General features: G+C 40.7%; 2 protein-coding genes across 5 annotated transcripts; one reads left to right on the plus strand and one right to left on the minus strand.

Annotated features, from left to right (window-relative positions):
- Positions 1-1089: 1089 nt before the first annotated feature.
- On the minus strand, positions 1090-5090 carry LOC136476036 (uncharacterized). The gene is made up of 7 exons (XM_066473704.1): positions 4933-5090; positions 4657-4846; positions 4530-4570; positions 2927-3090; positions 2707-2809; positions 2464-2633; positions 1090-2002 (listed from the first exon to the last, which is right to left on the minus strand). The coding sequence occupies exons 2-7, from the start codon at positions 4818-4820 to the stop codon at positions 1475-1477; spliced, it is 1170 nt and encodes a 389-aa protein (XP_066329801.1). The 5' UTR covers positions 4821-4846; positions 4933-5090; the 3' UTR covers positions 1090-1474.
- Positions 5091-19678: 14588 nt separating this feature from the next.
- Positions 19679-24489, plus strand: LOC136476038 (uncharacterized). 4 transcript variants are annotated; one of them, XR_010763372.1, is made up of 8 exons: positions 19679-20339; positions 21587-21689; positions 21773-21838; positions 23116-23280; positions 23422-23518; positions 23762-23890; positions 23969-24073; positions 24147-24489. XR_010763372.1 is itself a non-coding variant. In XM_066473706.1 (7 exons), the coding sequence occupies exons 1-6, from the start codon at positions 19751-19753 to the stop codon at positions 23876-23878; spliced, it is 1137 nt and encodes a 378-aa protein (XP_066329803.1). In that variant the 5' UTR covers positions 19679-19750; the 3' UTR covers positions 23879-23890; positions 23969-24489. The 4 variants fall into 4 exon arrangements, 2 of the variants coding, with proteins under 2 accessions (XP_066329803.1, XP_066329804.1); XR_010763371.1 differs by having other exon boundaries at positions 23972-24073; XM_066473706.1 differs by having other exon boundaries at positions 23969-24489.
- The last annotated feature ends 19 nt before the right edge of the window (positions 24490-24508 follow it).

The following is a 24508-nucleotide window of genomic DNA, read 5'->3' on the forward strand; positions in this document are numbered from 1 at the left end:
CAAGATTGCGAGTCACTTCCATAGTTGTCAATAACACATCACTAGTAGGTTGTTGAAATAATCACTTGGAATTTGATCTGGGCGAGGGGGTGTTAGAGCATCTCCAAGAGTCTTTCTAAAGCTCGCTCTCTAAATCATCATTTGGAAAGTCATTTGCATAAAAATCGCTTTATATATCTTTTCACTCTTCAACAGTTTTTCTATATCTTGTTTGTAATGTAGAGAGCCATTCTCATTTTTATATATTTGGCTAGAGAAAAAATTCAGAATAGAAGATGGCTATATTTAGATAACCAATTAAATGGTCCGTTGGAGAATATTTTTATCAAAATCTCTATCCTAGCAATTAGGAAATATTTAGAGAGTCTCTTGGAGTTGCTTTTATAAAGGCCGTGGACTAAATGACATGGCAGAACCAATGGCCATTAGGCAGGAGCGTGTGTTTAGTTGTCCTCGGTGTGGCAAGTTTTTGGTCCCATTTTTTCCTATAAAAAAATTGGAACAATCTTTTTTTCTAATATAAAATCACACCAAAGCTTTTATCGTCCTTTCAAAAAACTATATAGGCAACGCCGAGAGTCGACAAGGTAAATCGGCACTCAAATATGTTGTGTGTGGCAGTCTCAATCACCAGGACATGACCAACGTTGCCGTATCCATGTTCCACATTCAGGGAATATCTACATTCCGAAAACACGAATGTTCCCATCCCCACGTTATAAAATGATACCCCCAAGTTTTTGTTCCTGTTCCAGGAAATGATACCCGTTTTCGTTCCGGTTCCAGGGGACCGAAACATGGCTGCTAAGGGCTAAACCATGGACACTAAAAAGCAATTGAGAACCGACACGTGAGCCAGACATAAGTATAACATTTTCTGATGACAAAAAAAAAAGAAACTAAGAATAATACTCAGGTGATAAAAAAAGAGAACATAACAAATAATTGTTGCAAGTTGCAACAGAATAAGAATTCCCATGCACAAAACTGAAGTACGAATGCAGCCATTTCAACACTTATACGTCACAGTCCATGTCGCATCCCTGAGTTTTCTTTCATTTCCATTTGCAGAAAGTAAATCAACAGTCATAAGGTGTAACCAAATCCTTTAATGGGTTCCTAGTTATAATCACCACATGTGGCAACAGTTAAATCTTGCATTGGCAATGTTACAGCACAGAATATAGGTTCTACTGCACCAAGTACTGTTCCTACAATAAAATGCTTGTTCTCAGGGTTCTAAACTCTGCATAGCAAACTAAAGAATACAACACAGGTTTCATGTGTAGCTTGTACAGCAAACAAAGGCAGGTGGGCGGGCTCAGCAGCTGCAATTACACAGTTGTTCTGACGGTGACTTGAGTTCAACCAAACTATGTTCCAATGCAGCTGTTTAGGTGGACAAGGCATGAAAACTGAACTTCTAGGAGACCAGAGGAACTCCTGAGACCCAGAAAAATTGATTAAACGTCGCTTATTTTCCATATGGATGATACCTGCTAGAACCCCGAGCACCTGTACTCCCACCACCAGTACCACCAGCAGCTCCACCTGCTCCGCCATAACTGCCGTATCCGCCAGTGCCATAACCACCTGGGGCGCCACCATAGGCGCCACCTCCATATGCACCGCCTCCATAGGCACCCCCTCCATAGGGGCCACCACCGTAGGCACCATATGCGCCATATGCACCTCCATACATGGATCCACCATAACCACCGCCAAAACCAGACCCAAAGCCAGCATTGCCTCCATAGCCATACCCTCTACCATAGCCATATCCTGCTCCTGCGCCACCATCATATCCATAACCCGCTGCAGCAGATCGATAAGCACCACCATACCCATAACCGCCGCCACCCCCACTGCTGCCACTGCTGGCACTACCAGCTCCACCACCACTACGGTAAGAATTGCGGTAACCTCCACCTCCGTGGCTTGATCTCCCATTGCTGCTGTGATCAGATCCATGTTTCTTTGGTTCAGCCTTCTTTATTTCAACCTGCGAACAGAAACCATAAAAAGTTAACTGACATGACTAAGACATTTAACTGAAACAACAGGAAAACCATTTCTTCTCTGTTAATCAGCACAATCATCTTAGATCAAATTCCAATTCTCTATGAATCGTCAAGAAAATGAGCAATACCATACATTAAATAACCAAAAATAAGGAGGTTAAGATCACAAGGTGTGAGCAATACCAATAAATGTGAATTTAGAAGGGAAAGAAAAACAATGCCTTTTCCCTATAGAAGAGCTATAGGGTTCTACTCGGGATGTCGAAGCACCTATTATAGCCAAAATAGTGGTCACATATCAGGACCTAAGTCGTATTCTAGTCTATAATTTCAATACCCGCATATGAAATTATGAACATTTCTAAGTCTATTTAGTTTTTTTGTTCTACTTCACTATTGAGTGAAACATAAGTTTACAACAAAATGAATTTAAAAATCTAACCTGCTTCCCACCAAGATCACGCATTCTCCCCTCTGATATGACCCTTTCAACAGAATCTTCACTTTCAAAAGTGACAAAACCAAACCCTCTAGAACGCCCAGTGCTATGATCTAGCATTATCTGATGTTCAACCACCTTACCATACGATGAAAAGTGATCCTTCAACTCATCTGAAATTTTGTACCTTCTCAGTATCATATACAAATTGAGTTCAAGATTTCTTTGTTGATAGCAAACACCTACCTTCAGTAAGAGATGGTGGTAGCCCACCGATGAAGATCTTTCTTGTCTTAGGGCCGTCTTTGGTGGTCATCTCTTCCCTCGGGACTGTCCTCTTGACTTCAACCTGCATAAACCAAAGTTGATAGGGGTCGAGAGAAGCTAAATGTCAACTAAATTGCAGAGGTTTGCAGAGCTGCAAACTGAGGTCCCTGTTACGGCCAATCTAAATTAGATGTCCTACCGTTCTGCCATCTATAACGTGATCATCCTCCAAAACCTTGTCTATAACAGATGGATCAGAAAATGTAACAAATCCAAATCCACGAGGCATCTTAGTATGCTTGTCCTTCATAATTACAGAATCAGTTATTGCCCCATACTTCTCAAAATGCTTGGAGAATGATTCTACATACAAACAAATAAACCATACAGATTTGTCAATTTGGAAAAAAGAACAAAATCACAAAAAGTAGCAAACCAAGTTGGAGACGGACGAAAAAAATATTTCACATAAGAGCAAACCTAGAAACATCATTCGAGAAACCAATCAACAAATGCAAATCTAAAGGTAAACTACATCACAGATGACGAGCCCTTCTTTTATTAAGCATAAACCTATGGAATTTCTTGCATAACCCATACTGTTGTATGTATTGGGGCAAGAGAACATATGAATTTGAAAGGAGCTCATGATTATGTGCAAGCTATCTCATTACTTGTCAGTACTTGTATCTTAGATTAGTTAATTCAGGCAACATATCTAAGCATTATGCACTTAACTACATACATAACAGGAATATTAATTTTACAATTTACTATGCAATGTGGGACAAACGACTCATTAATAGAACAAAAACCGAGTAACAGGCGTTGGAAAAGATGTAACAGCTTTCCTTACTGGTGTATCCTTTACTCAAATACCAAGTGTGTTATAAATCAATACAAACTACAAATGCAGTACAATGAGTAAAAGCAAATATGGGCATGATGCAGGAATTCACAATTTTTACTGTATCCCACTTATATATTGAAAAAATGTTTAAAGGCTAAGCACCAAAAATATGCTCAGCAGCACAGAACATGCAAAGAAACATGTATCTATAAAGTGCATCATCAATCGTGCACATAATTTTTTTGACTAGTCACCCAGGTATATCATTCATATGTCCTATTCCAGTTAGAAGTTACAAAAATTCACAAACTTGATTAAAAACATGGGAACATAGTTGAATCCATGAGACAATAACGGCAGCAAGTCAACCAATCAAATAACAAATAATGCCACGGGCAAGAAAAATATGCAAGAAAACACATGAATAACATTAAGCCAGTATAGCAAAAAAACACAGGCAAACAAGGAAAACAGCCTCAGCGTTGTAACCTGTCGGACATGTAACGGAAGCATGCTAACAGAAACACTACTTTCCGCAACAACAAAAGCCATATCAACCCTTTATGACAACCTGCTGCGCAGATAGTTTGTGTTTCCACATTTTCACATGAATAACATTAAGCCATTATAGCAAAAAAAAAAAAAAAAAAAAGGCAAACAAGGAAAACAGCCTCAGCGTAGTAACCTGTCTGGACATGTAACGGAAACATGATAACAGAAACACTACTTTCCGCAACAACAAAAGCCATATCAACCCTTTATGACAACCTGCTGCGCAGATGGTTCGTGTTTCCACATTTTTATTTTAGCATTCAAAACATCTATAGAACCAAACTAGACAAATCGAACTCCGGGAGCACCTTTATTTTAGCATTCAAAACATCTAAAGAACCGAACTAGACAAATCAAATTCCAGGCGCATCCAATCCAGTAAATAACATATAAATTTTACCTTCAGTTGTCTCCCAAGCAACGCCTCCGACAAAAATCTTCCTGCAAAAGGCAAAAGTATTAGCTCTCCTCCTGGCTCACATCCTTAATCCTTAATATTCAGAAGCCATAGGGCCCAGATCGCTCACCCCGACGAGTCGCCGCCCGCCCCCTGCCCATCCTCTCCGCTAGCATCGCCGTACCCAGAGGCCCCATCCCGGCCTCCCCGCCTCCCGGGGTGCCCCTCCTCGTCGACCTCCTCCTCGTCGTACCCGTTCAACGCGTGCTGGTTGTCCTCCGGGTACCCCGCCATGCCGCAAACTTCCGCGCAACCGCCGCCTGAGATCGAAACAACGGAATCTGAGCCAACACGCAGAAACCCTAGCTCGAGCCTTGGAAGAGGGCGCGGGGAAAAGGCGGATTACCTCGGATTCGCAGTAATCAGAAGGCGGGGTTCGGGGCCTGAGCAAACCCTAGCGGCGCTGCTGCGGGTGCGGGTGAGGTGGGATTGCAGGAGGAAGGAGATGAAAGAGAGACGGAGGAGGCGGAGGCGGAGGCGGCGGCGGCGAGGTTCGGTTTAAGTCCAACGCACAGGCGGCTCCAGGCATTTATATGAGCCGTGCGCGACGGTGCGGGTTAGAGACACAGAGAGGGTTTGGGTTTTGGACGAAGTTGACTAGAGTCTTGAACCAGGACAAATTTCTACAAATCACTTGCGTTTGGATGCCGTGCTTTCAAGAAACTTTGATGCCGTGGTTTCAAGAAACTTTAGTTTAAATAAAAAAGCAACAGATGTGTAAAACTATGGTTTTATAAAAGATTTAGAGTGGAGTTTTGGTACAGGTCAGTTTTACCAGTGAAGTTGTTTTTTTTAAAAAAATAGCTTCATTAGTAGTTTTCTTAAGGGAAGCTAATCTATTTTGAAAAAAATATTTAGCAAAACAAAGACATCGAAGGAATAAAAATATCAAAATGCCCCTAATTACCTTTTTCTTTTCTACTCCTGGCGTCTTCTTCCTTGGAAATCTTCACGCGAGAGCCTGTACCGCAAGAGCTGGTCCCCATGCACGCACGCAAGAGCCTGTACCAGCTCACAGCCAGCTGTACTCGAGCGCACGCAACAGGACGCCCGGCACCGCGCCGCGCGCTGGTCCCGCGACGCCAGGAGGACGCCCCGGCGACCGCGGCCGAGGCGGCGCGCGCCGGCTCCGCGCCCGCCCTGGCCCCGTGCCGGAAGCCGCGCACCCTGGCCCGGCTGAAAGGTCTCCGGTGTTGGTAATCGAGTCATAATTTAGGTGTACTAATTGTCAGCCTGTTCGAAAGGCCGTAAATGATCGTGGATTATTTACTGCTGGCTGGTTTGGTGTGAGAGAAAAACACTGTTCCTGGTTGGAAATTTACGATCGTTTACGAGCAAGCGAACAGGCTGTGTATTTATGTGAAATACACAAGTGATCAGTCTATACGTACATGTGTGTGAGCAACATATGTCATAAAGATGAAAATAGCTCGGAGATATTGCAAAGCTCACACATGTGATGATGAAAGAGCTTATTGCACATGAGACATGACATTGAGTCATATGATCAAGGTGGAGAAGATCAAGACAAGACATGGCTTAATGGACCAGTTGCAAGTATGAAGGGCAAATTAGAGCTTTGGAGCAATGGACCGCGTGACGGTGAAGTTTGAGCAAGACTTAGCGCCGATGAACGAAGACAACGGTGAAAAAAAAGTAAAGTCAAGATCAATGAACCAATATAATCACATTATGATATAAAGTGGATCAAATCATTGTTGATCGTGTTGGTGCATGTGTTGCATCGACATTGGAGGAGATGGAATGAAATGAGCAAGGCAAAGGTATAACCTGGAGCATTTCATTTCACCGGTCATAGGTGTATAGAGAAGTTTATGACCGGGTTTAGGATAGATTGACGTACTATCAAGAGGGACAAATTTGTTTGTATATCGGTCATCTAGTGCCACTCGAGTGATCTAACTTTGCATCGTCGCTAGGATCGAGTGGCGTGGCAAGTTGAGTGGCTAATCCTTGGAAAATATTTGTAAAAAGCTAATACACATACACATGGTGGTGTACATTTGGTGGTGTTGACACATTTGTAAAGAAGAAGAAGTTGGAGTTGATGTGGATCAACTCGGTAAAGAAACAGAAGCGAAAGATGATACACATTGTGTTTAGCACTTGGGAGCAAGAGTTCGAAACTTCACCGGTGGAGTGTACAGAAAAGACAGGATTTTATAGAGTGTACCAGACGCTGGTCACGCACTGATCGAATGCTGGGGTCCTACGTCCGGTCAGTGGCAGCAGTGAAGACGTAGGCATCGGTCTTCGACCGGACGCTGAGTGGGTGCGTCCGGTCCTGTTGACGTGGCAACGTAGAGAAGAGGAGAAGGACCAGACGCTGATGCTGCGTCCGGTCGTGACCGATCGGATATGTCCAGTCGTAGTTGAGCGTCTCTGGGACCTTACTAGAAGTGACCGGACGCTGGAGTCCTGTGTCCGGTCACGCTCAAACTGACGCGTCCGATCGTGAGTGGAACCTTACTGAAAGTGATCGGACGCTAAGGTCATGTGTCCGATCATACACTGCTGCGTCCGATTGCAACTTAACCATTGAGATCGGGCGCTCAGTATTTAAAGCCAGGAATGACGTGACAGCTATCCGTTGACTAGACATTGGCAGGGTGTGTCCGATCGATTTGACTGGAGCGTCCGGTCACCCCGAAATCTGCCCAGTAAATAGATAACGGCTCTATCTGTACGTGAAGTTATAAATAGGAGCCTTGGTTGGCCTTTAGCGGGTAGCTTGGTAGAGCTGAGCACACTCGAGCCTTGATGGCTTATGTGGTAGTGCTTGGGAGCCCTCTAACTCACTCTAGTTTGATAGTGATCATCCGATTGAGTGAGTGAGCGATTCTAGTGTGATTGTATCGTGAGGTTGTATCGAGTGGTACTAGATGATCGAATTGCACGCTAGTGGTGCTTGTTACTCTTGGAGGTTGATACCTCCTAGACGGCTTGGTGGTGGTCTCCGTCGAAGCCCGCAAGAAGCTTATGCGGTGCTCCGGAGAAGAGCTTTGTGAGGGGCATTGTGCTCGCCCCGCAGGAGCCGCGAAGAGCAACTCAGTTGAGCGTGTCATTGAGCTATCCTCACTTTCAGGGTAGATTCTTGCGGTGCTCGACGTGCGGGCTTGGCGGGTGATGCCAATTAGCCGCCGAAAAACTAAGTGAGCGATCGACACAATGGGGACATAGCGTGTTGGCAAGCACGTGAACCTCGGGAGAAAATCACCGTGTCAACATTATTCTTTCCGTTGGTTTGCATCCTCGTTACATAAGCTTGTAATTACTTTCATATACATTATGCTTGTGTAGTTGCTCTTATAATTAGTTAGCTTATGCAGCTTGCTAATTATCCTTTTGCTTTTGTAGCATAGAAGTAGATCCCTTCATGGTTAATTTGTTTTGTGTAACCTTGTTAATTACATTGCTTAATTTGTGTAGCTAAGTAATTTGCGCTCTATAATTTGGCTTGTATAGCTTTATTATTGAGCATCGCTAGTGAGCTTAGGTGGCTTTATGTTTTTGCTTACTAACATGTGTAGGTATTAGTGGCATAGGTTTGTGTGTTCTTATTTCAGTTAACCGGCGCGATTAATTTTAGTAATGACTATTTACCTCCCTCTAGTCGCTATCTCGACCCTACAAGTGGTATCAGAATGAGGTCTTTTATTTGTGGTCTTCACCGATCCGAGAGGATGACGTCTAATAGGCTAAATGTTTGTGAGACACACATTTTTTATGGCACAAACTTTACACTTTGGAAAAATCACATGCTTGATCATTTTCGTGCAAAGGAACCTAAATTTTGGTGGGTTGTCACTAGTGGTCTCACCCATATTTTGGATCATAGAAATCTCACCAAAGCCCAAAGAGTTCTCTTTGAACTTGATGCACATGCTTGTTGTTTTCTAATGGATGTTTTGAGTTTTGATTTGATGAAACAAGTAAACATCACGGGAATCGCTCATGAGATATGGGAGTCCATCAAGTGCACCTTCGATGATTCCTCCACATGGGATGATGCCAAATTCAAGAAGGAAGATGAACCTAAGAAGGAGGCGCATGAGTGTGTCGAGCATGATCACAATTTGGTGATTGTGAAAGATTGCTGCACCTCATGGTCAAGTGATAATGATGATGATCGATCAACTACAAGTTCACTTGACAAGGTTGATGATGACGCCACAAGTGTTGCACATGAAGATTCTACCTCAAGTAGACTTGGTGGTGATCTTGATGATGATGATTCTTGCTTGGGCCATGATTATGATACTACTACAAGCTCTTCTATATTACTACATTGCTTCATGTCACAAGGTGACACCAAGGTATCAAATGATAATGTGGTTAATCATGTTGATTCATATGATGAGCTTATGAATAGACTTGCTAGCATGACCATGTCTTTAAAAAATGAGAAGCTAAAACAATGAAATTAGAAAATAAAAACTCATTTTCTAAAGAACTCTTGTGAAGAACATAAGAAATTATTTGATGCTCTTAACTCTTTACATTGTGAGTTAAAATTGAATCATGAGACACTACTTGTATCTCATGAAGAATTATTAGAATAATATGCTTCTCTCATTAAAGTGTTTACAAAGAAACTTAAAATAATGAGAGCTCATCACTTGGATTAAATGATAAATTTATAAAATATTGCTAACCCTTGTGATGTAGGTAAGAAGCATGTATCCACTTTTTGTGATGATTTATTAGATATGTTATGCTTGTTCTACTTTTATGTCTTGTGAGACTAACCTTTTGAAGAAGAACAATGAGCTTAATGAACACATGAAGAATTTGAGCAACAAATTAGAGAGGTGCTACAATACCAAAGTAACCTTTGAGCATATGATGAAGAATCAAAGAAGCTATGGTGCCAAGAGTGGCATTAGCTTCAAAAAGAGAAAGGATAAGAACTTGAAGATGCAAGAAGAAAAGATATCTCATCTCATATGCTATTGGTGCCATGATATGGGACATCTTGCCAAGTATTGCCCAACCAAGAAACTCCAAGTTGGGCCAAAAGCTAAACCCCAAATTCAAGTCAAGATCAACCATCAAGATGGTGATTTGGGGATGAAGAAGAAGAAGACAAGAAGATGTGGTAAAGCAAGAGCAAGGCATCCAACTTCTAATCAAGATGCCAAGATGATGAGCAAGAATCAAGATAAAAGGAAAGATTATGCTCACATCAAGTGCTTCAAGTGTAAAGATATGGAGCACTTTACCTTGAAGTGTTCTACCAAGCTCGAGAAGAAGATTCAAGCAAAAGAGAAGAGGTAAGGCAATGAGAAGCAACACATGAGCAATGAAGAGAAGGCTCAATCAAAGAGAGTTTGCTACTCATGCCGGAAAAAAGAACACATGGCTCATTCATGTCCCCTAGGTAATAATTCTAAGCCCATTTCAATTGATAATGATAATATGCTTATAAAGGATGGTAATGGTACCTCTATGGTTATTATTGCAGAACATCATGCTACTCATACCAAGACTTTGTCTAAATATATTGCTCCTAACTTGAGAGGATCCAAAATTATTTGGGTACCATCAAAAAGTGGATGATTGATTGTAGGTACCATCGGCATTGGAGGCTTAATTCAATTGATTTTATGTTGATCATCATATGTTGAGTCAAGTTATGAAGCCTAGTGCACATCCAAACCCAATACCATGATAATTAAGTGAAGTTCAAATGTGCTATATCATACAAGTGCTATAATTCAAATTGTTGGTAATTCATTGGATATATTTGATAGCCTGCAAATAATTAAGGTAAAGCTTGCTAGATGGATGATCATGAGCTAACCAAGGTATATCTTTTGTTGAACATTTCATTTGGGTGCATATGAGTTGATTGAGTTGGATAAATATGCAATGTTGCTTGTTATAAGATGATTGAATGGATAATTGCTTAGTAATCAAGTTTGAATTGATTTGTATCGGATAAATTCATGAGATGACTTTTAGTAAGTGAATTGAATGGATATATGTCTTATGTAAGTATTCAAACAAGTTAGTTTTAAGTTTAATTCATATTTGATGAAGTATAGCTCAATAGTTGAAATTTGTCCTATATTGTAAAATCTGAGCTAGCTATGATCTTAGCCATGTTTGAGTGATCAAAACGTATTAGATTGGCATAAAAATTGGTGTACATGCTCTAGACTTGTGATATAAGATTTTGTATAAATTTTATGAAAATTGAATAAGGGATGCTTTGGTTTTGGAATAGATCTTGACAGCTATAGTGCAGCAGTTTTCAGCATATAGCAGTGGTGGAAGATCTGATTTCTGGCAGTTCATATGAAGTCAAATAAAGCTCAAAATTTTACAGCTGATATACAACTTAGTAAAGCACATCTCCACCAAATTTAGTGGTATTTGGATTTGTATTTTGGGAGATATATATTTTTCTTTAAAGAGTATAGAATCTGTCAGAAAAGTGATAATTATTGGATTGATCAAGAGTCACTTTAATGGAAAGGTCCTCAAGTTGAAAATATATTTATAAGTAATTGAGGCACCTAAGTATGGTTTTGAGATGATCTAAAAGCATAACAAGCAAAGAGTACAAGGCCATTTGATTGCGGAAGTATACTTTACACACATATTCGGTACTCAAATTGAAATATCAAGATCAAACTCAAGATGAAGATGAAGTTTAAGTTATAGTAACTATTGGAAATCATTTGGTAGAAAAAAATAACTTAAATAAGTAGAAAGAAAATGACTTAAAGAAGTAATCAAGGTTACTCATCAAGTTAAGTCCATCACTTAGATCAATCAATCAAGTTTTTCAAGTGAGTGTCAAGAATGGTTCTTAGAGAGAGGTCACTTTTCCCTAGTGTAGGGGCTTGCCACCTATGTGTAGGTAAACCAAGTATGGTACTTGAAAGTCTAACATGGAAGTGGTGATCCGAGGAATATTTGAGATGCTTAGTTAAAGCAATCAAAAGGGTTGATTAAGAAAAGCAAGCAACACCCAAAAGAGAGCTAGTCATGACAATTCAAGTGGCATTCCAAATAGTTCTCTCATACAAGCATTGATCAAAAGATGAAGCAAGCCAACCACAATAAGAAAGTATACTTAATCATAAGTGGTATTCATTTCATATGGGTGAAGAATGGAATTCAAAATGGTATCTATTAGTCTTCACCAGACTTATAATTGGACTTTACATTGCTATTGGAGTAATAAATTGGAATCTATGTGACTATCCTCTACTCCAACATAGCAAAGGTATCATTGTAATGTGCATGATCATTTCATCCCTTACTAGTATGTGATTAGTGCATATAGTACATGCTTCATAGGATCATGCATAACAAATGAATGTTTAAATTCATAGCCTACTACTATTGCTTGAATGATTAATTGATCTAGTGGTTAGTATATGAATTTATTCATGAGCTAGTGAACCCAAGTACTTGATTTAATTTGGATTGCTAACAAGTGACAAGCGCAACATTGGCAAGATAACCCTTATAAGAGATGTGAAGAAGCTTGTCATTGGTTCAAATCGGACTTGAAAGCTTAGACAAATCAATTTAGTTCGAGTCAACTTAGAAGCTCATGATAAGTAAAAAGAGTACAAGCATAAGATAATAATATAAATGGATATCTAGTTTGTTTGTTATAAGTGGTATCTAGACTCAAGTGTTTCATCAAGAATTCACAAGTGATGTCTATATCAACTCACAAGTAATATTCTATAAGTGGTACTCATGAAGATAGTCAATATTCAAGAAATGGTCAAAATTGATAAATCCAACAAGTGGTTCCATACTAGAAAATTCTTTCAAGTGGTATCACATCTACACGTGGTATCAATCATGCAAGACGATGGTTCCACAAGTGATCCTCAACTTTAAGTGATCATCAAAATAAAGAATGCATCCCTCATTTCCAAGAGTTCAAGTTTATGAAATGAATGACCCATGCTATGACATAGGGGAAGGTTTCCCACCAACTGGTATCAAGATCAAAGATCCTATGTGTGGTATCTCAAGAAGCCCTATAAGTGATATCTATAAGTGGTATCCACAAGTGGTGTCATTCCAATAATCAAGTGATGTCCATAAAAAATGTAAGATTTAAGCCTCAACCATCTACCCCAAATGCAAACCTTTGCATCAATGAGAAGCACACCTTTTATGGAAATTGATGTCAAAAAGAGAGAGATTGTACAAAGATATGAAAGCTTTGGGAAAGATTGTGAGACAAAGAAGTAGACGTTGGATATGGATATGGACAAAGGGGGAGCAACATCGAAGAATGCAAAAGAATCTAAATTCTTGGACAAAAGAAGCACACAAGTAGGGGGAGCAAGATCATGAACTTTGGTTGATTGCATTTGATATGTGCATATTCTTATGCTCGCTTGAATTGTATAAGCTTTTAAATTCAATATGCATGCTTGTGTGGTGTATGCTAGTTGAACAATTTGATTGATGAAATAAAAACTAGCATGCATAGGATGATAGCTAGACACTTGGTATGCTTTTTAAGTAATGCTAGTATCTTGCTTTTAATGTTGATCTCACGAGGTATGTAGTGATTTTATTTTCAAGTGATATCTAGCTAACCATGGTGCTAAGGATGAACTTAAAAGTGCAACTCCGATTGGTATCACGCTTCAAAGGTTTATTCTATACACCTTAGCATCATTTGGTAGTAATTACTCTCCCACAAATTTCAAATCTATGCATATGTTAGAGCTTCAAACCAAACACTCTAGCACATATGTAGGGAGAGCTAATACTATCATTTCGGGTTTGTGATACTTGTCCAAAATCATTTACATATGGTAAAATTGTTTGGGCAAGCAACATGAATCCAAAAGAGCTTAATTTCCATATCTTTATAGAGTTGTCATCAATTACCAAAAAGAAGGAGATTGAAAGGTCTCTGTGTGGTTTTGGTAATTGAGTGATAGCCTAGGTGAACTAATTGTGTTTATGTGAAATACATAGGTGATTAGTCCACATGTATATGTGTGTGAGCAACATATGCCATGAAGATGAAAATGGCTCGGAGATGTTGCAAAGCTCACATATATGATGATGAAGGAGCTTATTGTACATGAGATATGACATTGAGTCATGTGATCAAGGTAGAGAAGATCAAGACAAGACTTAGCTTGATGGACCGGTTGCAAGCGTAAAGGGCAAGTTGGAGGCTTTGTAGCGATGAACCACGTGGCGGTGAAGCTTGAGCAAGACTTGGCACCGATAAATGAAGGCAACAGTGAAAATCAAGTGAAGTCAAGATCGATGAATCAATATGATCACATGATGATATAAAGTGGATCATATCATTATTGATCGTGTTGGTGCATGTGTTGCATCGACATTGGAGAAGATGAAATGAAATGCGCAAGGCAAGGGTATAACCTAGGGCATTTCATTTCACCATAATTGTGTAGAGAAGTTTATGACCAGGTTTAGGATAGATGGCCGTACTATCAAGAGAGGCAAACTTATTTACATATCGGTCATCTAGTGCCACTCGAGTGATCTAACTTTGCATCATCGCTAGGATCGAGTGGCATGGCAAGTTGAGTGGCTAATCCTTTGAAAAATGTTTATGAAAAGCTAACACACATACACATGGTAGTGTAGACTTGGTGGTGTTGGCACATTTACAAAGAAGAAGAAGTTGGAGTTGATGTGGATCAACTCGGTGAAGAAACAAAAGCGAAAGGTGATACACATTGTGTTTAGCACTTAGGAGCAAGGGTTCAAAACTTCACCGTCAGAGTGTACAGAAAATATAGGATTTCACAAAGTGCACCGGACACTGCAGTGACCGGATGCTAGGGTCCTACGTTCGAAAAGTGGCAGCAGTGAAGGCATAGGCGTTGATCTTCGATCGAACACTGGGTGGGTGCATCCGGTCTCGCTGACGTGGCAACATAGAGAAGAGGAGAAGGACCGGACGCTGATGTTGCGTCCAATCGTGACCGATCAGACATGTCCGGTCGTAGTTGAGCGTCTCTAGAACCTTACTAGAAGTGACCGGACGCTGGGGTCCTATGTTCGGTAACGCTCAAACTAACACGTCCAGTCATACACTGTGATGTGTCCAGTCGTAACTTAACCATTGAGATCAAGCGCTCAGTATTTGAAGCCTGGGATGACATGGCAGCCATCCGTTGACCAGACACTAGCAGGGTGTGTCCGATCAATCTGATCGGAGCGTCCGGTCATCCTGAAATCTGTCCAGTGAAAGGGTAACAGCTCTATCTATACATGGGGTTATAAATAGGAGCCTTGGTCAGCCTTTGGCGAGTAGCTTGGTAGAGCTAAGCACACTAGAGCCTTGATGGCTTATGTGGTAGTGCTTGGGAGTCCTCTAACTCACTCTAGCTTGATAGTGATTATTCGATTGAGTGAGTAAGCGATTCTAGTGTGATTGCATCATGAGGTTGCATCAAGTGGCACTAGATGATCGAGTTACAGGCCGGTGGTGCTTGTTACTCTTGGAGGTTGCCACCTCCTAGACGGCTTAGTGGTGGTCTCCATTGAAACCCACAAGAAGATTGTGCGGTGCTCTGGAGAAGAACTTTGTGAGGGGCATTATGCTCGCCCTGTGGGAGCCACGAAGAGTAACTCTAGTTGAGCGTGTCATTGCGCTACCCTCACTTTCGAAGTAGGTTCTTGCGGTGCCCGATGTGCGGGCTTGGTAGGTGATGTCAATTAGCCACTGAATCACCAAGTAAGCGGTCGACACAACAGGACGTAGCGTGTTGGCAAGCACGTGAACCTCGGGAGAAAATCACCGTGTCAACATTGTTCTTCCAGTTGGTTTGCATCCTCGTTACACAAGCTTGTAATTACTTTCATATACATTGTGCTTGTGTAGTTGCTCTTATAATTAGTTAGCTTGTGTAGCTTGCTAATTATCTTCTTGCTTGTGTAAGGTAAGTAATTTGTGCTCTATAATTTGGCTTGTGTAGCCTTATTATTGAGCATTGCTAGTGAGCTTAGGTGGCTTTGTGCATTTGCTTACTAGTATGTGTAGGAGCTCCCTCATTGCTTGAAGTACTAGTGGCATAGGTTTATGTGATCTTGCTTCTAGAATTGATTAGATGAGCTCTAGATAGCCCGGCACCTTTGTTACTTAATTAGGATCTTTGCAAGGTGTTAGAGAACATAGATAGAGGGGTATAGTCTTGGCTAGACCGAATGTTTTAATTCTGTATTTATTTTGGTTAATCGGCGTGATTAATTTTAGTAATGACTATTCACCCCTCTCTAGTCACCATCTCGACCCTACACCTACGCCAGCGGACACGCTCCGGTCCTGCGGCCATGCCTTGACCCCACGCCGGTGGACACGCCTAAACCCCGTGCCGATGGACTCACGTTGACCTGCGTCGGCGGCTGTGTCGTTACCCTACACCTCGGTAGCCGTGCCCCAGCCTTGTGTCCTCGGTGGCTACGCCCGCCCGACCGGCCCCGCGCCACGCGTGCCCCTGCGACCAAGCCCGTTGAAGCGTTTTGGGGCAAATCTGCCAGGACCTAGGTTGGGGTCCACTTTTGTCAGATGAAGTTGCAATAAGCTACTTTTTTAAGTCTCTCTGGTTCCATTCCTTTGTGAGGGGAGACAAAAATAGCTTTACTCATGAAGCTATTTTAAAAAAAAGGTACTTGACAAAAAAAATAGCTTACAACAGCTCATGAAGCGCTCATGAAGTTGTTGTGAGCTGTGCCAAACAGGCGTAATAAACTATAATTTTAAGTAATAATATAGGTTTTTTCAAAACTATAATGTGTATTCCATCCAAACACTTGATCGTGTTTTATAACCAAAGTATTTTATAAAACTATACGGTGTAGATTAGGTAGCAAAATTAAGGGGTTGTTTGGCTCTTGAAACTTTATCTAGCCCCATCATGGTTTTGGGTGGATTAATGACACACAATAAAATGACTAATATGTTGACAAAGTATCTGAGCATGTTTTAAGTATATGAAATGAAGTATTTGATGAATGGCGATCCCCCAAAATTATTTGAGATGAGTTGTGGCAAATGAAGTTTCATTGAAGATTTGAATTTTTTATATTCTAAATTTTAGTATAGAAAAATGTTGTACTATTAAGGGAATTCAAAGTCAGTATCTTGCATGTATCTCCATGCTTAAAAGAGAGGCTAACAGACCCTTTGGAATACTAAAAAGTGTTGAGAGAAAATTTTCTGAGCTAACTTGTTTCTACAGACCGAGACATTTTTCTAGATGTCTGGTATTATCTCTAATGTGTAAAAATTTCTCGCTAGGGCTTTCCATGATGAGGACATCACTCCTTCAGATACACCAGCTGATCCACCAACTATTTTGCAAGGTCCAATGGCTAAAGCTCAAATGCGATAATTATACCTAAAGGTGACCTCGTTTTTAAGCAATCATTTCATAGTTTTGTGAATAGATTGCTACCTAATGATGTTATCATGCTGAGAAACATTGGAGAGAATCATAAAGTAAATGGAGAGAGGTGTGGAGGCTCAGTCCAACTCGAGTTTGAGTCTGCCTCGGCCTCCAGGACCAGCTTATAGTAAAACGGACACCCAGAGCACATACTGACTCTGTTTTTTACGATTCACCTATGCATGGAAAGAAAAATCCATAAGCTAACCAATGGCTTTGGTTTAACATCGAAATTCCATTAGAATTTGCCACGGTGTTGTGTCGTCATCTTTTGGTCTATTTGCGTTGTGTATTGTCTTAGAGCCCGTTAGGGGGGTGCGTCTATGGGGTATCATGCCCCCAAACACTTTATATTGAATCATCATAATCCATGTAAGGGTTTAGGTTTTGCTTTGGATTAATCTATCTTCGAACAATCACTGTCGTCGATTGTTAAACCCCCAAGTTTGAGTGCTTAATTATTCATCTACAATTATCACTTCAACTGAGTTGTGTACTTTCGAATTCTTGCTTGTGTTCTTCATTTTATAGATAGGGATTAACCTTCTTGGTGAAGTAAACCAGATTGTAACATGGTTGATAACTAGAGGAGACGTGATGCTAATGTTGTAGGGTTCATGTCTTTTGATCTGAATCCGGATCGGTGTCACACTCCAACCAAAATGAGAGTTACTCCATCCCCATCATTCTAGATGTCCATAAATGGATTCCAAATGTCAAACCCATTCTCTTGAGTAATTGGAGAATCCTTCGAGGCACCGATTTGAGATTGTTACTCTTAGATTCATGGAATTCTAGCCAACAAGGGGTTGCACATGAGCTCTCGATATATGATTAAGCATCGGGAAGTTTGTATTACCCCGACGATTCTAGTGAGAATGTAAGATCTCTCAAGCTTGACCTTTGTGGTTAGTTTGATAAGAGGGTAGTGTTGAAAGAGATCCAAGTCATTGTGGATTCCTCAACAATGAGGACGTAGGCATTCCTTTATGGGTTGGTCGACCTCAGTTAAGTCATGTGTCTCTTGAGTTCTTATGTTCATCTTGTTCTTATTGATTTGTACATTATTTGTGGGATCTTTGTTAGAGTATCTTTTAGTGCAGGAATCTCAGGAGAGACATTTCTACACATCTTCTATTGGCTAATAGCGCATACAAACCTTGGGGATAAATCTCGTGTCTTTCTCTATCCTAGTTTGGTTTGATGACTTCACTTGTGATCTACATTCATATCTATTGCTTGTGTGTGGTAGTTGCTTGTAGTTGTAGCCCTTCAGCTTAGTTGTAGTTTTAGTTAGTTGATGAGTCGCTAGTTTAGTGGCTTCTCTTGTTTAGCTAGCTAGGGAAGCCTTGTTTAGTTGCTAGCCTTATGTTGTTGAGTGCTCTAGTGGTAGAGATCAATTGATACTAGAATTGTGTAGGGGTTTGTATTGGGTGACATAGAGCTAGGCAAAGTTGTGGCTATTAGGCTTTGTTATTTTACTAATATTTGCTCTAGTGGTTGAGTTTGTAGAAATTTTTTTCATAGGCTATTCCCCACCCCTTTGGCCATCTAGATCCTTTCACCTAGTTCACTCACACCGCCTGGCCGGTCCTAGAAGCTGATAGGACAAGAAACCCCTTCCCCCACTGCCGACAACTTGTGGTAGGAAGCAAGACCAGCAGTTCGATCCTTGGCTCTTAATGGGACCCTGGTCAACTTGCCTAACAACGTTAGGTAAAAGGAGTAACGCTTTCCCATGTCATGGGGGCCCCATAAAACCTGCTAGGAAAATATAAAAGTAGGGGCTCTGATACAAGGGTCTTTGTTGGAGTTGCTCTAAACCAAAACTCATCTAGCCTAGCACCATTAACTAGCATGTGGTCCCATAGAACGTGGCCCATGTGTCATAGGCTGTGTTTGGTAGAGATTCTCAGTCAACTCTCCAAGCTATTATGCGCATAATTTAACCAAACCACTAAAAAGCAAATTGTTTCACCGTTGAAGTCGGAGGAAAACCGTGACACAAAACAAGGGTGGCGAGTAAAGCTGAAAAGAGTAGTTTCTACGAGCTCTTTGACCTTAATATGTAGTCTTATAAAGCTAAACTGCACTAGATTTTTTATCTCTCCATGCATGATGTCCACATCATTCTTCACTAATTGTCCCACTAACTTACAATCTTTTCATGAAGCTATCTATGTCATCCCTTATTAATTACAAAAAATATCCACATCATCTCTATTATGTGCAAAACTTTTAATCTTTAATCTAATTAACATAAAATCATCTACATATGCTATTTATTTCATTACCTATTCTTCTATAATACGATCAAATAATTTATTATTTTTCTTCTATTAGCTTACCGATTTTTTATCAGATCTGATATAATAAAATAACATGCAAGTCAAATATATATACACAGTATACAGAATATTATATAGTAATGCTATATATAAAACAGAATTATTTTTTAAAAAATCCCGCGACAACACGCGGGTATGCTTTAGTATACTTGAAAAAGCAGTTTTACTAAGTATTTTTTATAAAATAGCTTAAACTCTATTAGTAAAGTTGTTTAGGATGGGCCGGTCAAGTAGAGCTGCAGGGGCCTAGAATGACTGACAATAGTACAATGTGCAGCTGAGAGTGGACTACTGAACTGTGACCTCCCACCTCCCAAAGAGAAAGCACGGAAAAAAGAAAACAAATAGCCGGAGCCGCGACTCATCGGCCATGGCGAAGCCGGCTGCGGCGGCGAGGAAGCCCTCTGCGGCGTCGACCGTCGCACTGACACTGGCTCTGGCCCTGGCCTCGGCTGGCCTCCTCTTCCTCCTACTCTGCCTCTCTCCCTCCTCCCCGTCCCCCACCCCGCACCCGCACCGCCGCCTCCGCCTCCGCGCCCGTGCGCACGCGCACCACCACCAGATCCCATTCGATCCTGTCGTCGCGGACATCGAGCGACGCCTCGAAGACCGCGAGTGGGAGCGCCTCGCCGCCGCGGGGCTGCACGCGCCGGGCATGGAGGCGGCGCCGGTCCCGGAGGATCTCACCGACGGCGAGGCCGACGCCGACGAGGACTACATCAACGACGCCGCGCGCTTCAACGTCACGCTTCGCGTGGAGGCGCTGTTCCCAAAGATCGACGCCGACCCTGCCGATGGCGCCGTCACGGGCGCCGAGCTGGCCGCGTGGAACCTCGCGAATGCGCGGCGGGAGGTGCTGCACCGCACCGCCCAGGAGCTCGAGCTGCACGACCGCGATCACGACGGCCGCGTCGCCTTCGGCGAGTACGAGCGGCCCAGCTGGGCCTGGCGTTTCGACGGTATGTACATATATGTATGTACGATTCCAGCTGTTTATGTTTGATTCTTCAATGAGGTTTGGATCCTTGCACTAAATTTGGAAGATCGTTGGATACTCGTAATCCAGCAATGACAGCTGGTAGGTAAGCTCTGATCTTGGTGCCAAGATTTGTTTGACCACGTCCTGTTGCTGGATTTGGGGATTCATATGCTGATTTTTAGGCTGCATTGTGATGTTAAATCATTTTACTTTTACCTAACGGAAATGTTGTTATGTAAATAACCCGTCTTTGCTAGTCCATTTGCCATGTATACTTCCCGTCTTTGCTAGTCCATTTGCCATGTATACTTCGGCCACCTTGAAGCCAAGCAATTGAACTTTCATGTTATAACTGATGTTTTAGACTTTTAGTAAGATATCCTGGAAATCCTTTCACTGTAATTTTGCTTACATGTAATGCTTCAAATTGACCATTTTTCAAATAAAATGAATGAGGTCTGCTGCCTATAGTTCTAAGAAACGTGGATCCTTTTCCGAGGCCCCTATGCCTGAATTATACTCCCTCCGCTCCAAATTATAAGACGTTTTGGTTTTTCTAGATACATTAGTTTTACTATGTATCTAGACATAGTGAATATCTAAGTTCATAGCAAAAGCTATGTATCTAGAAAAGCCAAAACGTCTTATAATTGGGAATGGAGGGAGTTGCAAATATGTATATATTTTTTAATTTTAATCCCTACTCTTCAATTGGGAGCTACACCATGTGTGGCAACTGGGAACCTTTATAGTCTCCAGTGATGTAAACATATGCCTTTTTTGTCAATTGTCACTAGTATTTTTCCTTGAAACTGTAATTATGATTTGTATGCTCATATAAATGTTACTCCAGATCAGTGCCTATGTAGTGGCATGACATAAGCTGCAAGTGATATTGCTACCGAGTTGGGAGTTCTGATAATTTTCCAATATACCTGAATTGTGCATTTTACGTGTATTCGTGGTGTCAACTAATAGACGTTGAACTTCCAGGTTTCCATATGTGTTGAACAAAGATTCAATAAATACATAACAGCTTGAATAGTTGTCAACTAGTCACATGGATTGACCAAGTTGTATACATTACATGGGATGAAAAAGTTTAGATGTGCATGCCTACCAATCTCATAGAAAATAGTCCCATTTATGTACGGATCATAACTAAGCAAGAAATGGTATCACATACATACCTTAGTGATTTCTGCACTAAGCCTCGTCTATGTCCAGATCATAACTCAACTAATGATGGAGTGGGATGGTGGAAGGAGGAGCATTTTAGTGCTGCAGATATGGATGGTGATGGCTTTCTAAATCTTACTGAGTTTAATGAGTATAACTTCTTCTCTGACCATGCATTTTCTAAACCCCTTATTTTCTTATCCAACATTTATTAGTTTGCCTTTCTGCCTGCAGCTTTTTACATCCAGCTGATACAACCAACCCAAAGCTAATACATTGGTTGTGCAAAGAAGAAGTCAGGTACAAGTTTTCCCTCTAAACTTTTCCGTTACATGTTTGTATTCGAGTCCATTGTCTTGCCTTATCTTAGCAGTATTATTTCAGTTCTGTTCAAGGACAACAATGATGGAAAAGTTTATTTTTTCCCCCTCTATTTTAATGGAACCAAATTAGATGTTCCCTTACTAGAATTAAAGATTATAACAATAGCTATAAAAAAAGGGCAGACCCAGTGCCGGAGGCTCCCACATGAGTGGGGTCTGGGGAAGGGATAAACCGAGACAAGCCTTTCCCCCGCAAAATCTGCGGAGAGGCTGCTTCGAACCCACGACCTGGTGACTCAGTGAGACAGCTCTCACCACTGCACCAGGCCTGCCCTTCATAACAATAGCTATAAATAAAAGAATAATAATTCTGGGGTGCTCTGCTTACCAGTTGCCACACATGGTTTGTTCCATGATTGTAAATTATGTGTGACACAATAACTGACTAGCCAAGCACCACAAGCAACTAAGGAAGAAACAGAGTTGACTAAGCAATTCATGTGAGGTTTAGCACTAATTTGATAACTATAATCATCCACAAATTTAGGGTAGTTAACTGTGATTGAGTTTGTCCATTTGGTTAATAACCTGATGCATTAACAACAAATCGCTTCCTGTGCTATTCTATGTTTACAAAAAGAAAAAATCAAATCAAATTCTACATGGTACATATAATCAAGGAATTCATATTTGGATTCTCGTTGACTATTTAATTCTTCCCATTTCTCATATTGTGATGTTGATACCACATAAGCATGTATTGGCTGCCAAGTCACGTAGTGTTTAGTGGAGCACACAGCCAGATCAGAATATGGCTACATATTTCAGATGCTTTATATGGCATTGTTAAAATCTTAAATTTTTTATATTCATTTTGTCAACTATGTCAAATGGCTGCCTAATGCCACGAGCTTTATTTGGAAATTCCGGGTAGTCAAACTAGGCTCTGGGTTATGCTGTTTCTTACTGGGTTCGATGCCATTTTTGGATGTAAATGCAATAAGTATAACATTTCTGAAGATGTGGCTGATATCTTTTTTTAAGAATCATAAATTCCACAAAGCTACACTGGCATCCAATTCAATTTTGGACTGTCCAAACTATTTGTAATGGCATACCATCTAGTACCAATGCAGGTTAATCTGATTGAAATGGATGGTTTTTATTAATTCTGCCAGAATTATGTTGCTGTTTGAGCTGCACAGCTGGCTATTATAAGATATTATTTTAAGATGAATTGTGTTGACTATTTAGGGAAAGAGATAAAGACAACGATGGAAAGCTCAATTTCCAAGAGTTCTTCAGTGGATTATTTTATTCAATTCGACACTATGATGAGGAAGGCATAACAGATGACACTGGTGGCTCTGATGCACCAGCTAAAAATTCATTTTCACACCTTGATCTGGATAATGATGGGTAAATATTACAATTTTGTAGTTTGGGACTTAAAGGCTTTGTTGTTGTTGTTGTTGTTGTTTCAGTGTTTTATAAGTTGTTTCTATGCATTTAAGGAAGATCCTCTCTGACTGACATAGGAGGCTTTTCCCCATTTTGAAGGCTGTTGTCAGCTGATGAGCTAAAGCCTATAATTGATAATCTGCATCCGTCGGAACACTTCTATGCCAAGCAACAAGCTGACTATGTAATATCTCAGGTAACAGCCGGCTGCATCTTGCTTTACTTATAGGATAAGTTGATATTCCTTCGTCTCTAATTCCGTCATTATGCACTATGGATTCTGGACTTAAATTTTTTCTAGTGTTTGGGAACAGCTTGATCTTATTTATCATGATAAGCTTCACTTTGTGCTGAAGAATAAATCTTCTAGCATATTATGTTTTTCTTGGTAGACTCGATAACTTTTACTTGCTAATAACCCTTTTCTACAACTATGTAGGCTGACACAAACAAAGATGGACAGTTGAGCATGAACGAGATGATCGAGAACCCCTATGTCTTTTACAATGCTTTATTCACAGAAGATGATTACGGCTTTCATGACGAGCTCCGTTAGTTCCTTAGTCAAGTAAGGGCACAAACTTGTACTCTGTTCTGCTTTCTGCATTTGCCAGCTTTCATTTGTTCACAACGTTGCATACTGTAGCAGCACAAAGCTGTATGGAATCACCACTGTAGGAAGTCGGAAGACTGTTATATGCACTGCTCAGATCATTTCCATGGCCTGTCTGAATTCATCCACCATTTGATGGTACATCACTTGACCTACCTCTTAGATTTAAGCCCTGGATATTTATAACCTGGCGATTTTTGTTTCTTGGTAGGTGATTCCATGTAAAAAGAAGCATGTTTTTAGATGCACCTGTTCTAGAAGCTTATGTGTTCTTTTGTAGTCTTTAGCTATTTTCTAGTTTGTTTTTTAATCATATATGTACGGTGAGGATGTGAGTGAGTTTTGGTTCTTTCATTTTTTGATATGAAAACTAGCTTCTTCCAGAATCACAATTTGTAAACCATACAAAACCAGGAAGTTGTTACTGTAAGCCATGCAGTGTTCGCTTGAACTTATCAGACTTATCAGTCATGGTACAATATTTTTTTCTCACAACAAATCTGTGAACAGTACTTCTAATCTTCTATATTAATATAATTAACATATATTGAGTACTTTATCTGTAAAGATTGT

Source organism: Miscanthus floridulus, chromosome 8, assembly GCF_019320115.1.
Source record: "Miscanthus floridulus cultivar M001 chromosome 8, ASM1932011v1, whole genome shotgun sequence".
NCBI classification, from domain to species: domain Eukaryota; kingdom Viridiplantae; phylum Streptophyta; class Magnoliopsida; order Poales; family Poaceae; genus Miscanthus; species Miscanthus floridulus.

Coding starts and splice junctions, on each gene's coding strand:
- LOC136476036 (XM_066473704.1), bottom strand. CDS start 4,820: ATGGCGGGGTACCCGGAGGACAACCAGCACGCGTTGAACGGGTACGAC. Junction 3,091..4,529: donor TGCTTGGGAGACAACTGAAG/GTAAAATTTATA, acceptor GTTTGTATGTAG/AATCATTCTCCAAGCATTTT. Junction 2,003..2,463: donor GTGATCTTGGTGGGAAGCAG/GTTAGATTTTTA, acceptor TTCTGTTCGCAG/GTTGAAATAAAGAAGGCTGA.
- LOC136476038 (XM_066473706.1), top strand. CDS start 19,751: ATGGCGAAGCCGGCTGCGGCGGCGAGGAAGCCCTCTGCGGCGTCGACC. Junction 21,690..21,772: donor AATCTTACTGAGTTTAATGA/GTATAACTTCTT, acceptor TTCTGCCTGCAG/CTTTTTACATCCAGCTGATA. Junction 23,519..23,761: donor CTGACTATGTAATATCTCAG/GTAACAGCCGGC, acceptor ACAACTATGTAG/GCTGACACAAACAAAGATGG.